The following is a 16,429-nucleotide window of genomic DNA, read 5'->3' on the forward strand; positions in this document are numbered from 1 at the left end:
TTTTGTACACCCTTAAGTACATGATGATTCTCCCAGTCCCGGAGTTTCATGTTGCTGATGGATCATTGTACAGTTTCTGTCTGGAAGTTGTGAATCTTAAATAAAGCATGACACAAGTATCGAAAATAAATAGTTTATTTAAAAGGTTTTAAAAATAGGCCGTCAACTTTTGTCAGCAACAGAATTAAAAAAGAAAAAGGAGGGAACATGCTTGGTCATCACAGTAGCTGAACTGAAGTCAGGTTCTCCTTCATGACCTGATCAATGACCATCTGGAAAACCACCTGGATGTTGTGAGTGTCGGTGGCGGTGGTGAAGTGATGCATCACCGGTTTCTCCGGTCGCTTGTTTAGCGCTGAAAACATGGAGGCGATGTGGTGCGCTGCAGCGTCCACATCGGCGTCCTCTCCTGCCGAAGTTAAATGAATTTTAATGGAATTGCAGCCTCTCTGGAGAATGGTCGATCCGACAAATGGCATGCAGAAAGTATTGCTGGGGCCAGTGTTTTTCATAATTCCTTATTCTCTCAGGATGAATTTTGATTTCCCTGCTGCCTTCCAAATGTCACGCCTGGGTTGGACTCAGCTGATGTGTTCAGGGAGATTCAGAGACGATTCAAATGCTATGGAAAACAGTCATTTCCAATGATTGATGATGTGATGACTCCAAGAAAGAGGAGAAGAACTGGACCACCATCAGCTGAAGGAGCTGGAACTCTGACACTTCCTGGGTTACAAGAGAGCAGATGATCATCTCCCACTGAAGGTCTCGGGAGAAGAAGGTGCCCAGCTTCCAGGCAGACTTCACCGCCATGATGATGACCATCTCAACTGTCCTTTGAGTGTTCGTGTTGTCAAATTGAGGGGTGGTCCTCCTCTCACCCAGTGAAGTCCAATCATGGTGGTATCAGCTGCACACTTATGGCCTGCAGTTCTTCTGTGGACGTGTGATGGGTCCACGGTTTGAAAAACCCAAAGGCTGAAATCTGTGTTTTCCGTTGAGTTGAGCTTTGTCATCCATCTGAAACCAGAGGCGGAGCTGCTGCCTCTTTGCATCCCGAGCAGACGGAAAGACTAGGCATCTGGTTCTGTCAACACCACTTTTCAATTGACCTTATACAGGCAAGCCAAGCTAATGGGGATACACTGTCACTCTGGCTAAAGCAGCTGGAAAAGGTGGGGAATGTGGTACTACTACTCAGCAACAGGTTCGAAAGGAGTGTTTTATCTTGAAAATACTGTTTGAGAACGTAATGTGACGCTCAGTGACTCTTTGATGATGGAGCACAACCAGGGGAACATACCTTTGTAGCTTGGGAAATAAAACCTCAAGTGTCTTCCGGAATGAAGGATCTTCTCCTTAAAGAGGTCGGTTTTGTTCATAAACAGAATCTGCAGTGAGAAGGAAAAGTTGATGTGTGATTATTGCACTGGTGCACAGCAGTTCACCTCTGAGAGTTATTTAAATAGGCCACTGGTGCATATGAAATGTGTTGAGGAAGCACGTGTTCACTGCATATGGATACATGACGCTGTCACTCTGCTGCCCTGACTGTAAGGTTCAAAACCGAACTAGAACACAGACCTTGGCCATGTTAATGAACTGCATTTGATTCATCTAGAGAATGATATGCTTTTTTAAGAACTGAAATACCAATGAAAAGAAATTTTAACAATAACTGAGTCTTAATTCAAATCAGCTTATCCGTACAGCAGGTGGCAGTAGCGTTCCGGAACCCACTATGCATGTCATTATGGAATTCAGAGATAGTGGCCCTCAGCGACTGAAAGGAGAGATTTTTTTTTCAGATGAAAACTGTTCTTTAGGCACAATTAAATACGACCCTCAAGAGCAACTCTTGCTTAGTATAAATCCTCACCAGTGAAGTTTGACTGAAGATGGGGTTCATGCAGACAGATGAAAACAGATCCAAACTCTCCTGCAGTCGATTCTGATGAATATTGCAGCAAGAATACTTTGTAAAAAAAAATGGCAAATGAAGTTATGGATTTTACCTTTCATATCTATGGAAGCAGCTGAACCACACACTCACCACTGAAGGGTCCTCCATCAGGGACATGTCGTAGCCGCTGAGGGCCACCACAAACAGCACAGCCTGAATACAGTCGAAGCACCGGAGCCACTTCCTCCTCTCGCTGCGCTGACCCCCGACATCATATATCCTGTTGTGAAGAGGATGATCAGAAAAGGCAGTTTTACTGTTTGTTACACTTGTTTGGCAACGTATTTCATAAGCAAAGTGAAGCAGCCAGTGTGTGTTATTACACAAACTGATGCCGAGAGACAAGTCGCCTTAATGTTTTCTGAGGTTAAATATAGAAGCAGTCTGTAAAGCAGTTCTTTACGAAGCTGCAGGTCTGTGTGACACTGGTAACGAGTCTCCACTTTGTCCGAACCGTCTCCAGGTGGGTGATTGCAGTCGTCATGTCAAAGAGAATGAAGCGTTTATCTCCGCGGTCAAAAGTCAAACTTAACAAGTGAGGCGACGGTTCCTCTTAACAGCAGCGTTAACAGCAGTCAGAAGATTGTTCTCCAATCTTCAACAAATACCAAGGAGCACCAGGCTGGAAATGACTTTGAGGAGAAGCTGTGTGTGTCTGTTTTACAAGTACTACATGAAACAAAAAGGTATGTTGGATAATAAAACTTGTGATTAAATAAAAAAAGATGACCTGTGTGTGGATGCCTCCCCTATATTCAGTGAACCACACTGGCACAACAGATATTCATTTTTGTGGTGGGTTTCTAGACTGTTACAAGTCTGCTATCAACCTTACAGTTTTCAGCACTTTGGGCATCAAACGTAACTGTGGCCTCAAAATTTGAAGGTGTTTATTCAATGCAAAGACAAAACAGAAAGAAAAAAAAAGGTTCTCCTGTTGTCGCTTTGGAGCTTATAGTTAGACATCTTGAATATAACTACTGCTGCATCTGCGTCTTCAGAAAATGGTTTCCTCTAATACAGTACAGAACATAAATAATTTTCCTTCTATATTTCAGTTTCCAAATGTCCTCAAACCCCATTTTCTGGACTCATTTGCAGATTGTTTCCAATAAAGAACCACACACCAACATTAAACTTGGGTGCTATTTTGGTACTGATGTCAGCAGCAAAAATAAAAAGTGAAATATTGCTTTAATAACTCAACTGAATGACAGCAGCGACAACACTTAATGTAAAATATTTCAGAGTAACTCACCGGAAAATCAGTTGATTGACTTGAAACTGCGTCTCGATGATGCCGCACGTTCTCACCCTCACCCTCAGAACATCGTTTGCAGTGGGGACATAGTGGGGAGCGATAATTCGACTCATGTTTTCAAAAAAGCTGCACAGAAGAGGGAAAAATATACCCAGATATAAAAGACATTTTTCTGAACTGGTGGTGTTTTTTACAGACAGCAGACTCATTCCTAGTGAGTTCCGTTATTGAGCCAAATGCATCTCTCTCTAGGATGAGCATCTGAGGTACAATTCAAGTATGACAAAGCCAAAGTGCAGAATCATAACTGAACCGTGAATAATCAAGCCGGGTGAGGGGCTTGGATCCATCACCTCCGTGATGGTGCAGCAGAGTGTGAATTGTTCTCTGGTCGCCCTGAAAGCGCCACATTACCTTGAAAACAGGTGGGGTATTTGACACCATAGATAACTCACAAGGATCCAGGAGTGAATGGAAGGTTAACACGGCGGGTGAGCCCGATAAACGCATTCATTTTTTCGATTTATTGGTTTCGACAATATTTTTTTTTTTTGTCGTCATTTGGTAGTCATCCAATTGCGCCCTCTTATGTGAAGATATCACCTGCAGCTTAGTCAGGCTGGTATTCAAACACATTGTTCATGACTTAATTTTATGTTCAAGCAGCTAAATACAGATGAGCCTACTGTGGTTTGGTTTTGAATGTTGCCACTAGATGGCGCTCTTGATTTAGAAATCACGTGAGGTTTCATTGTAACCTATCACCAGTTGTCGGTCATCTTAAACCACTCGAAAAAGCCTCTCTGTCAACCCGAATTAAGGATGTCTGTGGAAGCAATGTCCACTCATCTTTAAGCCCCATCACACTGTACTGCGACGATTGAGGATCCACACCTTATGCACCTTCATCACCACCTGGTACAGCTCAGCCACTGAGCCGGACAAGGCCTGAATGAGGACCACAAACAGGCCCTGTAATCACCACTTTATCTGAGAATTGACCATATTATTTGACATGGAGGATCCCTCCAGGTTCTGTGGGTGTAAAATGTGTCACGACACGGTTAGATCCAATATCACCGAGAGGGAAAATCCATGAAGGGCAGGCAAGGTGAGAACTGAAAAAGAGCCGGTCCAGTTTTAAATCATTCTCTGGCTCTCACCTCATTGAATTCTTATAATGAGTCTGTCACAGAAACTTTTTCACTCTGGCCTCTCTGAGAACATTACAACTTGACGGAGAAGTTCTGCACCCTCCGCAAGACCAGGCCAAAAGTTCTTTTATCAAGCCCAAATTTCAAAATTCAGAACTTTTAGATACTAGGGGTGGGATTCGATTAAAAAAATAATCGAATTAATTTGAGGACCAATTAATCGCAGTTTAATGGCATAAGAATATTTGCCACAAGAATCCACATATTTCAATTTGACTGAATTTGGTACATTACTGAATCAAATGATGGACCCATACATACATTTAAAACAAAATATTGTTTATTTTGCATCGGTTTGACAATATCACAATAAATTATGATGGTGGCTATCTTCAAGTTTTTATATCACCTTATTTAAACTAAAGCTCTTTTAATGTCTTGAAAATATTTGTATAAGAATTTCAGTTTTATAAGAATTTCAAGTACATTCAGAGTAGTGGAAACCCTGGCCATTGTGTAGTGAAAAACATCCCTGAACAAAAGCAAACAGATGCTTTTGTTTGCTTTTGTTCAGGGATTCCTCCATGTTTGTTGTTGTTCTCATCCTAGCTGCCATGTGTCTTGTGCATCAGTGTGATCAGTGGACCAGGAACTCCTGCACTTACAAAGGTTCCCTGTTGTCTGGAGAGCAAACTTAAAGGAGAGCAAAATTAGAATGATTAAATGCAATAAAAATATTGTAAGGTGTTAGTTGCGATTATTTAATTTATCGCAATTAACTCATTAAAGTCCCACCACTAAAAATAACACAAGTTGAAGTTGCCTCCAAAAGAAAAAAAAAAATGACATCAAGGATTTTTAGTCACGTGATCGGCCAGTGATGGTTCAACATCAACACAGGTAAAACAGAGCGATGGCTTAACACTGGACTGTGGTTTCATCCTGTAACTCACTAGAGTGCAGAGTCGTTCAGCTCAAACTCCCAACCTCTAGCTGCGGCTGCTCGAACTCCCTGGTCCGCCCAAAGTGCACAGAAAGCATGTGCCACAAAGGGAATCAGCTCTTGGTCCTCACCCAAACACTGGCTACAGGAGAGGATGGCGCGGGCGTGGACCTGATCATTAACAAAAACAAATGTGTGAATAAGAAACCATTTCTTTCCATCAATTTTTTTTCAGTCTTTTTTTCTGACATATTCAACATTTGACAAAAACTGTATTTATAAACAATATTTTACTGTTGCTTTCACACATTTATTTGCTTCTTTGGCATCATACTTTTTGTTGCATCATAAAACATTTAAGAATTTGCACTGTTATGTCAATATATTTTGTTAGATAAATCTCGCCCCCCTCAAAAAAAAAAAAAAACAATTCATAGTAATTCATGTAGCAAGACTTCCTTTTAAGACCACCGTTGCAGGGAAAATTAATATTTCAAGTTAAATGTCTTGGTAAAGTATTTGCTTAAAACCATGAACGTAAAGATTGTACAGCAGCATAACAGTGACACCCAGTGTACAATAAAAAGAATTACAATTATAATTGGATTATGGCAATATTGTGAAATAAATATAGCGTAGTTTGGAAAACGTAACTAAAATGGAAAGTTAGATTTCAATAACAGACATCTATGGTTTTCAATTTAGAGCTCTAAAAGTGTAGATTTGTTGATTTGAGCAACAAATCTGAAAGCTTTATTTAAAAGTAAAAACAAAAAAACTAGAATAACAAATGATACAGAATGCATCCATTGACTTCCTCCCACCTTGTTCTTCTTGTTGGCCAGGTTTATCCTGAGAATGCCCATTCCTCGGAGCACAAACTTCATGGATGTCAGAAGGTTATCAAGTACTGCAGGCTGGAGACCAGAGAAATGTTCTTTGAAAAGATAATGAATTTGCCATTGAAACATTTCCATTTAACTCTGTACCTTGAATGTGATGAGCTCTGGTTTAGAAAATCCATGACTGTGGATGATCTTTATCTGTTTGATCAGAGTACTCTTCCCACTCTCTGCAGCTCCTGAGGAACGGACCAGACCAAAACATGCGTAGAAGCACTGACTAAGCAGAGGAATTCTCTAAATACAGTGGTGGTCAAAAGTTTACAGACACTTGTAAAGAACATAATGTCATGGCTGTCTTGAGTTTCCAGTTATTTCTACAACTCTCATTTTTCTCTGATATAGTGATTGGAACAGATCATTCTTTGTCACAAAAAAAACATTCATGAAGTTTGGTTCTTTTATGATTTTATTATGGGTAAACTGAAAGTGTGACCAAATCTGCTGGGTCAAAAATATACATACAACAACATGAATGAGCTATTTTGGAGACTTGGAAAGTAGTGTCAATGACATGAGCTTCATAGCACAGCCTTCTTGTGAGTGATCATGAGTGACTACAGCTGGTGACTTCTGTGATGCTATTTAAAAAGGGCTCATTGGATAAAAACACCCACAAACGCTACAATTGGAACGTCAAAGGAGCTCAGCACAGATCTGAAAAAGAGAATCATTGACTTGAAAAAGTCAGGAAAGTCACTTGGAGCCATTTCAAAGCAGCTGCAGGTTCCAAGAGCAACAGTGCAAACAATTGTAAGTATAAAGTGCAAACTGGTCAGGAGGGTTAAGAGTCAACCCAGGAGCACCAAAAAGCAGATCTGCCAAGAATTAGAAGCTGCTGGAACACAGGTGTCAGTGTCCACAGTCAAGCGTGTTTTGCATCGCCATGGACTGAGAGGCTGCCGTGCAAGAAGGAAGCCCTTGCTCCAAAAGCGGCACCTTAAGGCTCGACTAAAGTTTGCTGCTGATCACGTGGACAAAGACAAGACCTTCTGGAGGAAAGTTCTGTGGTCAGCTGAAACAAAAATTGAGCTGTGTGGCCACAATGCCCAGCAATATGTTTGGAGGAAGCACGGTGGTGGTACTATTATGCTGTGGGCCTGTTTTGCTGCCAATGGAACTGGTGCTTTACAGAGAGTCAATGGGACAATGAAGAAGGAGGATTACCGTCAAATTCTTCAAGAAAACCTAAAGTCATCAGCCCGAAGGTTGGGTCTCGGGCGCAGTTGGGTGTTCCAACAAGACAATGACCCCAAACGCACATCAAAAGTGGTAATGGAATGGCTAAAGCAGGCTAGAATTAAGGTTTTAGAATGGCCTTCCCAAAGTCCTGACTTTAACCCCATTGAGAACATGTGGACAATGCTGAAGAAACACGTCCATGTCAGATAGCTAACAAATTTAATAAATGGCCAAGGGACATGTAACCAAATATTAGCATTGCTGTATGTATATTTTTGACCCAGCAGATTTGGTCACATTTTCATTTTAACCTTAATAAAGTCATATAAGAATCAAACTTCATGAATGTTCTTGGTGACAAAGAAGTAAAAAATGAGAGTTGTAGAAATGACTGGAAACTCAAGACAGCCATGACATTATGTTCTTTACAAGTGTATGTACACTTTTGACCACCACTGTATGTACTGACTCCTGCAGAGATGAACATCTATGGAAGGCTGTGTTTGAAGTTTGGAATAGTTCTTGCTCACAAACCCACCGAGCATGAGGATTTTCACCACGTTCATCTCAGTCTTGGCCTGCTCACACAGGTCCTGCTCTATTCTGGAGCTCTTCAGTTTGGCCTTTTTCGCCTCCTCTGTGATGCCTTGGCGTAGACACAGACCCATGCAGATCTGAGGATTTATGTGGTGCAAATGCGCAACATTCGCTTTAAAAAATACGATAAAATAGCGAAATAAAGACGGATATTATTGGAAAAAACTACGACTCCGTCACTACTTTTCAAAAGATACGCGTATTCGCGTGTTAATATGGGGCTTAATAACATACCTGCATGGAGGCTGGCAGTGACTTCAGACAGCAAAACATTTTAGGGCTGTTGCCAGTCAGGTTTGATCGATAAACTTGATTTTAACAAGAGAAAAATTCCAGCTAGAAAGTGACGGTGCGGCGGAGGGATTTATTGATGTGATTGGGTGCACGTGCGTGCAGAAGCGCAGATAAATGTCGAAAAAGTAGTCCCAGTTGGAATTTAAAACACTTCATACACTTTAAAAAAGTTTTTTTTTCCCCGCTATGATTGTTCAATAGTAATTTTAATCGGACAACCAAGTGCTTCAACTAAGCTGAAAGCAATAAGGTCGCGGGTTCGAATCCAGCTCGACTCTACTCGTGAGTTAGGAGGATTTTTTTGTGTTTGTTCTTCTGAAATAAACCGTCCAACATTACACCAACACGCACACACAGATACAGAAACGGGTGAGGATAGGTCGAATTAACATGGCATTTTAATGTTGTAAATGGTCAACAAAAGTGATCCGGTCCATATGTACAGTAGTGGTCAGCTTTGACAACTATATATATATATATATATATATATATATATATATATATATATATATATATATATATATATATATATATATATAGAGAGAGAGAGAGAGAGAGAGAGAGAGAGAGAGAGAGAGAGAGATCAATAGACGCCCAGAGACTATATATTAAACTTTACTGTCAGTACTGCCATTAATAGGAGTAAAATACACATCTACAAAATATATATATATATATTATCTGTTCTGATTATTTGCTTGAAAATGAGGTCAGTTCATGATCCAGTGGACAACAAGGAGCAAAGTTAAAGGTTTTTCCGGCAGAAAAATGAGACACCGTCATTTCTATCTTTCATGTTCATTTCATGTACAGCTGGAGTGCTGGTTTAAGAACCTAAAAAGGAAAAGTGTGTGGAAAATATCTTCACGACAGTGTGCGTTTGGTGATTAAAAACCAGCTGGACAGTAAAACAGAACCCTGTCTCACTTTCAAAAACCCAAAACGTTATTCCAGCAACCTGTTTTAACACACAGTCGGTGAGACAGAAGCAGCAACATCATGCAAGGTCACGACACCATCATCCCTCCATGCTAAACCAAAAGCAATTGAAAGTGATACTTCAGGCAAACATCCCTCTCATTCAGTGACAAGACAAAATTTGATATATTTCTCATTATTAACAAATAGTTGCATATGTCTGTTATATCAACACAAACATCACTGGCTCTCACGCTCACACACACACACACACGCAGTATATCGGCAACAATCGAGTCAAACTGTGAGTCTCGATCTCATCCACACTAAAATGATGGTGCTTGATCTCGGCCGTTCAGCTTCGCCGTCCTGTCATTCTTTTCCTTCTTGTCGTTTCATGGCCTGAATCACAGCAATCTCTTTGGCTTCTTTCTTCTTGTTCCTTGCTTCAAAGAGCAGCCTGGATGAGACCAAACAGGTAGAGCAGCTATGAAGTAAACGTTCACCAAAAGAAAGAAGTGAGTTCAAGTTTTATAGTTGCCTGTTTTTGATAATCCTCTGCACAATGGCATCTGTGGTGAGGCTGTTCCCACTGTCAACTGTGCGCAGTATTCCTTTCCTCCTGGGCTCCTGTACAGTCACATTGCATTTCCATTATCTTAAAGAGTGGCTTGTACAGTGGTACCTCGGTTTTTGAACGTCCCGGACTTCGAACAAATTGGAGTTCGAACAAAAATTTGGAGATTTTTTTGCTTCGGATTTCGAACGAAAATCCAGTACTGGAACGGCCCCGAAAAAAGCCGGAAAAAACACAACGTGCGCGGACCGATCAGCTGACCCACGAGGCGCTTTGTTATTGTGTATAACGCAGCCTCTGTATGCAGACGTGTCCCATTAGCTACATTTACTGACTGTTTTTTCTTCATATTGAGGTTCTAAAACCTTTCCTGTCTCCGCACTGGACCGTGGTAGAGTGTCACAGGTGCTCACTCTCCACACTCCAGGGTTTGATGTCCTGTTGTGGGCTGGAGCTGGGACAGGGATGAGGCGAGTCTGGCACAGAGCGTGACTTGGTTTATGACTTTGTCACAGCCAAACTGCACAGAAGCGCACATTCAGAGCTGGACACGCACCGGGCACCTCTTCACTTCTGGAGAGACGTCACTCACTCGGCAACCCCTCCCACATGCAGCGGCCACACACATAGAGGAACAGCGCACCTGCAGCAGACACTCTACAATCACTCCTACAAAAGACTATTTTAAGGCTTGGAACGCATTATTTCTTTTTCCATTCATTGTAATGGGAAAAATCGATTCAGATTTTGAACAAATCGCTTCTCAAATGGCCGTCTGGAACGGATTGTGGTCAAGAACCGAGGTACCACTGTATTAGTCATTTGAGGTGGTTAAAATCTACTGCAGTTGAGTTCAAGTCATTATCTTACAGCATAAGGGTCAGATCCGTCCTTGTCAGGGTAGATTTCTGTTTTTCCGTGGCACACGAGGTCCACCTGCCAGCGACAGACTTTTGAGTACATGCTTGTGTGGTAAAGACAGGAGTGTGATCGCACCTTGAAATGGTCCAGCAAATCTTTGGTGACAGCAAAGGGAGCCCCGATCACCACTTCAGAAACGTACTACCATTGAAGAAAACACAGAGGGCAATTAGACAAAAAAGGCTGACAAACAAATGAATGTCTTTCTTGAAATATGTCAATGTGGTTGGGCATCTTTTAAATCATGATTATTGTAAAACCACAACAATAATGACCAGATTTAATGTTGTCTTAATATGATAAATATATATACTCACATTTCTCTGATAATAAGGATTATTTAGAGTGAAAAAATACTGAATAAAATACTATAAATAGTAACATTATGAATATAATATTTTTGAACATACGTATCACCTCAATATCTAAATAAATATTTTTTATACTGCTGTAAATGCAATAAATAAAAGAAAAAATTGTGAGAAAGTTAAAACAAAACTCTGAGGTAGAATATTTCTCATATTAACCTAACATTGTTTTTTGTATGTTTAACTGTCATAATACACATACACAGTATGTCAATATAAATTTTAACAGTAGTTATTACTGGTGAAAAAGGTCAAACAATTTTTCATTTTATTTTTGCTAAGTACAGAAGAAGATATTCTGTGAAATATTAAGCGCCATGACGCCTTAAACAACACTTTTTGCACATTGTTTTCTTAGTGGTGTGAACTGAAATGAGCCCAAGCTAAATGTCGCTGATGCCTATGAAGTCTAGAGCCAAACAGGTTGTCATTCATAAATAACAGTGCAGCCTGTTTCTCCACCTGCATTGAGTTGAAAACTAAAAACACACCCGACATGCCAGGACGCTGAGTGTTCTCTCGTGCACGTTCATGATGGGGTAGTTCTTCCCCTTGTAGCGATTCACCTCCTTGGAAGGAAAATAGATGACAGAAAGAGTAAGAAACCAGATGCTTTTCACAGACACACAAGAGACTCACCTGATCAAAGTGCAGCCCCACGATGATGTATGGCTTTTCTGCAAGCTTGTGCACTGCTTCCAGGAAGTCCACATGGCCGATGTCTGAGCGCAGTCTGGTTAAGGTACCTCTTTGACTGGTCGACTGATGCAGTGCAAATGGTTTTTAAAGATACGGAAGAGATCAAACGCTCCGGCGACGTAGATGATGGTGTCTCCAGATTGGGGCTCCTGACCTGAAGCAAACTGGATGATCTTCTGTGATGTTTGCAGGAACTGAGAAACCCCCGTCCAGGGGCTGTGACCCTTCTGACCCTTTGATCCCCATAATCGAGAAAAAAGATGCAGTGAGCACCACATACAACAACAATTTGTATCTACTTTCTACAAGATTTGGGACTTACCTTTCCAAAGTTATCTGTGTGCTGCTGATAATCTGACTGGTCCTGAAGAGAAATCAGAAACTAAGTACGAGAGTCTAAAATATATATACATTGTCTTAAATTTCCATTTCCAATGTCGGAAAACAGTTAATTTGAATAAAATACAAGCAATAGCAATAGAATAAAAGGTAGTTTTGAGAATTAATGAATAAAAATGCACACTATGCAGCTTCATCTTTCTTATGTTATTCTGTTAAAAACCTAGTTTTGATTTCTTGACGCTGCACAATAGATTAGCTGTTCATACTCGTCTTTAAATATGACTCACAATGTTGCTGTGGTGTGCTTTTGTCATCAGCAGCATCCTGCCCACCAGGTCCGTGGTGGAAACTCCTTGCGTTCTCTTACACTCCCTGCCAAGAACAGCAAGAACATTCTTTCCCAGCAACTTAAACACTTCCATGTCAGGACAAAAAGCCACGCCCACCTGTAGCGCCCAGACTTCTTCACCTCGTCGTACGTGTCTTTCCCATCCACTGTTAGTGTGATGTCATCTGAGTTAAACCACAAGCTCTAGTTGTTGTTTCACACTTAGCATGACACCGCAGGAGCAGGTACCTCCGTGGACGCAGAAGTCACAGCTGTACTTGTCCAAGGTCTCCAGCGTGGTGACGTACGGCGCTCCCTCCACCACCTCATCCACCCACTTGATGGCGCGCACCATCTTGTAGCGCTCTTCCTGAGTGAAAACTGGCGGGCCCTTGTGCTTGGCGATTTCACCTTGAAACAAAACAGCAACACTGTGTTCGACCTGAGCTCCTTCCGTGTCATTGACATATTTGACTATCTCGGCAGAGACGCGAAACATTCCTGAGCATGTGCTATCATGACAAGATTGTGTCCAACAACAAGACAGAGCAAGTGTTAGCGGTTCTTTACAAATTCCAACCTCATTTCATTTCAACATGGTGCATTTCGGTGTCCTAGGTTTGGAACAGAACAAGGCAGTGAACTGTATCTTACTGTCCGTGTGAACTCCAACGATGAGGTAGTCTCCCATGGCCTTTGCTTGTCGCAGCTGGTTCGAGTGGCCGTAGTGGACCATGTCGTAGCTGGAAGGTGAAAATTAAAATCATCATTGTCTTCATTCTACATGCTTCCAAATGCTTCTAAATTCCACCAAGCTATTCAATAACCTATAAAAAAATAAAAGGAGTTTGAGTGAATGTGCCCAGATGGAATAGTAAATAGTAATAGTTTGGGACACATATTTACCAGTAATAAACTACTTATTCTCTCAACCAGTCATCTGACCAGCCTTAGTTCATTCTATTAAACACCACATACTAACACATCTCTGCAGTAATTCAACTTACATGGTGATATTTTGAAGGTTTTCTCATTCATTCCCTGCAGAGTGGCTCTTCTTCACAACCGTAATGTGTGTGCCTCAATTGTGCTACTGCTATCTGCTGTCCTTTTGAGCTCATTGCAGTTTTACACAAGTATGGTTAAGACTATGATTTTGGGTAGACAGAAATGGGTGTAAATGAGAGGGTTGGTGGGGAATGCAGTGCCTTTCTAGTTCATATTTTTTATTGATCATTACAAGGTATTTTTTAGCATCTTGTTTAGCATGACTGTATGCTATCATAACTAAAAACAACATCCTAATTCCAAATAAATCTGAAGGTTATTTAAATATATTTACCCAACAATAGAAACTCTTTATATCACTGTAAATATTGTGTTTTTAACTAGTGGAATATATGTGACAACAACAGGAAAGTAGCATCATTATAACAATGAAATATTGTTGAAATACTCATAATATCTTTTTTTAAATGCACAAACATGGGGGAAACTATGACAAAAATGGTATTCAATTGGACTGGTGCACGTCAAATTTAAATAAGAACAAAAAAAAATCTAAATTAAAGAACATTAAAGACAATGGGAAGCAGAAATGTATCAGACAAACACATAGTATATGCTCACAAACACATACTGAACTCCCTTTTGTTGCATGGACACTGCTGCAGCATCTGTTTATGTTGGTATTAAGGGTTTTCTTATGTCAAAACTGGGGATTAAAACAGTAGTGATCTGCCTCATCTGTGCTTGTACACGGGGGCCAAAGAGCAAAAGGGTCTTTCGACAGAGTGGGGCACGTCGTGGTGTTACATAATCGCAGGAGGCTACTTCAGACTTTTGCTCTTCCTCGACTGGAAGACTATCTGCCACAGTAGTTTGGTGAGCAGGTGTGGGTCGTGACAGGATCACTGCAGGACAATGAAACATTAATGAGCCCAGCCTGTCAACGGACACCCCAACAGCAAAGCCGGCCTGAGTGCAGCGTGGAAGCACAGACATAAAAGTCCAGAGAAAATGGGCTGATGAGTCAATAAAAGAGGGAACACCGCTGCCTCACTGCAGCTATATATAGCACCAGTGTTGTTTCCACACTTCCAACACGTCGCACGAGGACTTTACACTTCCATGACTTTAACCTTTGTCGCCAGCTCACAAGACGATGGGCACAAACAGACAGCTGTGTTGTCTCAGCAGATTTCTTGGAACAGTGAGGCAACAGTGACGGGCTCAGGTGTGGGCTGGAAGGGTCGACGGGTCAATGATATGAACGGAGTTGACATTGGCTCCTTTTTGTATGCTCATCCCACCAGGCAAATCTTCCGGCATCCCAAACATTCCACACACCGAAGCATAGCTAGAAAGCCACTCCCCAATGACAGGAATTCTACAGGAGAAAAATGCACTGATCCCAGATGTAGCTTTATTTTGCACGACTGCAGACCCAGACTGAACAATCGGGCGACATGCAGTCAACATTAAAGACCATTTTTAAAATCCCAACCAGAAATTTGTGGAACGGTTTAAAGAGCTGCGCGCCACAGTGTAAGAATGCTCTCTTCGCTAAGAGTCACTTAGATTATAATTACAGATTTTGACATGACAAATGAATCGGTAAAATACTGTTAAAAAAAAAGACAGATTCACAAATAATAATAGTCAAATGTCATTTCACTATCAACACTTCATCTCCAGGAATAGAACTTGAATGAATGAATGACGTCTAAATCACTCATAGATTTGTTTTTTTCAGTTTTATGAGTGCCTGTCAGTGCAGTTTATTAGGAATGCTCTCTCTGTAGGGGTCCTCTAGGCACTCCAATTTCCTCCCACACTCCAAAAAAAAAAAACATTGTCAGTAATTTGTGCTCTGTTTTGAACGTAGACGTCAATATCCCCCCTCATTGATGCTGATATAGGATCAATAATAGGACCGAGTTCAAAGTTCAAGTGATGGATAAGTTAGTAGTAGTAGTAGTAGTAAGGCCTGCATTGATGACAGTACTCGATTCGTGAATCTGTCCATGTAAATGGCAGCAGCATCAGTAACTCACCAGCCATCGCACCACACCCGTATCCTTCGCCTTCTCTTCTCCGGACTGCAGGCAGCAGTGCTGGGGATCGAACCTGCGTCCGTCCCCGCCGCTGCTTGGTGACGGTGGTGTCCGTTTTTGATCATCTCTGATCAACTGCGGCAAAATGTGACTCCGGAACGAAGGACGACACTTTGGAATGTCAGGGCAGGACAGCGGTGTCTCTGACTCCACAGCAGCAGCTGTAGCGGCGGTGCGATGCGACAACGCCTCCTCCAACCGGCGTCGCATGAATCAAACTCTATCAAGAGAGACAGCAGAACATACCGGAAGGTGCTGTGTCCGTAAAACACGCTCAAAGAATGTCTACGTGCATACCATTATTCTGAAAGATTCTGACAGGAAGCTTATGGTGCCGTCATTGTGCTGACGATAGCTGTATCGTACGATGGAGTGCCGGTGCACACGGCGGCCATGTTGTTACATAATAACGACCTTTGGCTCGGTCACGTGACGACAACTACAATCCGATACAGTTTAGTGCATCAATTCTAAAAAAATCTAAAAGCAAAATTTTAAGCTAAATTAAAATAAAGTAAATAACCACAAGCGAGCACATGTACCATTGATTGAGGTTATATAAAACTTTATGGAAAAATATTATCATAAACCAATAGTGTTGGTTTTTTTTTCTTTCTTTTTCTTTTCTTTCTCTCTTTTTTGTGGACTTTTTTTTATTAAATATCAGCAAAGTATAACTTATTATATATATATATATATATATATATATATATATATATATATATATATATATATATGAAAGAAAATCTGTCAGAGTTCATATATATATATGAACTCTGACAGATTTTCTTTCATACTCTGAATTTAAAATAAACAAAATGACGTCAATACTACGTGTAGAACGAGCTGAATAAATAATGAGAA

The 16,429-nt window shown here is 41.0% G+C and overlaps 2 protein-coding genes across 6 annotated transcripts; both read right to left on the bottom strand.

The window, feature by feature from the left end:
- Positions 1–167: 167 nt before the first annotated feature.
- On the bottom strand, positions 168–8,355 carry LOC128750504 (guanine nucleotide-binding protein G(o) subunit alpha-like). 3 transcript variants are annotated; one of them, XM_053850682.1, is made up of 10 exons: positions 8,237–8,355; positions 7,944–8,079; positions 6,311–6,402; positions 6,146–6,238; positions 5,332–5,492; positions 3,222–3,350; positions 2,054–2,183; positions 1,880–1,951; positions 1,304–1,391; positions 168–409 (listed from the first exon to the last, which is right to left on the bottom strand). In XM_053850682.1, the coding sequence occupies exons 1-10, from the start codon at positions 8,273–8,275 to the stop codon at positions 219–221; spliced, it is 1,131 nt and encodes a 376-aa protein (XP_053706657.1). In that variant the 5' UTR covers positions 8,276–8,355; the 3' UTR covers positions 168–218. The 3 variants fall into 3 exon arrangements, with proteins under 3 accessions (XP_053706657.1, XP_053706656.1, XP_053706658.1); XM_053850681.1 differs by having other exon boundaries at positions 1,880–1,975; XM_053850683.1 differs by having other exon boundaries at positions 1,880–1,975; positions 7,944–8,051; positions 8,237–8,350.
- A 494-nt stretch (positions 8,356–8,849) lies between these two features.
- On the bottom strand, positions 8,850–15,905 carry LOC128750503 (ethanolamine-phosphate cytidylyltransferase-like). Of its 3 annotated transcripts, none has more exons than XM_053850679.1 (14): positions 15,863–15,905; positions 15,506–15,785; positions 13,104–13,192; positions 12,699–12,860; positions 12,568–12,616; positions 12,409–12,493; positions 12,101–12,143; positions 11,874–12,020; positions 11,720–11,802; positions 11,572–11,649; positions 10,788–10,853; positions 10,662–10,727; positions 9,756–9,844; positions 8,850–9,674 (listed from the first exon to the last, which is right to left on the bottom strand). In XM_053850679.1, exons 2-14 carry the CDS (start codon positions 15,628–15,630, stop codon positions 9,587–9,589), a joined length of 1,170 nt encoding a protein of 389 aa, XP_053706654.1. In that variant the 5' UTR covers positions 15,631–15,785; positions 15,863–15,905; the 3' UTR covers positions 8,850–9,586. The 3 variants fall into 3 exon arrangements, with proteins under 3 accessions (XP_053706654.1, XP_053706652.1, XP_053706653.1); XM_053850677.1 differs by having other exon boundaries at positions 12,568–12,634; positions 15,863–15,879; XM_053850678.1 differs by lacking the exon at positions 15,863–15,905 and having other exon boundaries at positions 11,874–12,012; positions 12,102–12,143; positions 12,568–12,634.
- Positions 15,906–16,429: the final 524 nt, after the last annotated feature.

This window comes from Synchiropus splendidus, chromosome 19 (assembly GCF_027744825.2).
Source record: "Synchiropus splendidus isolate RoL2022-P1 chromosome 19, RoL_Sspl_1.0, whole genome shotgun sequence".
Lineage (NCBI taxonomy): Eukaryota > Metazoa > Chordata > Actinopteri > Syngnathiformes > Callionymidae > Synchiropus > Synchiropus splendidus.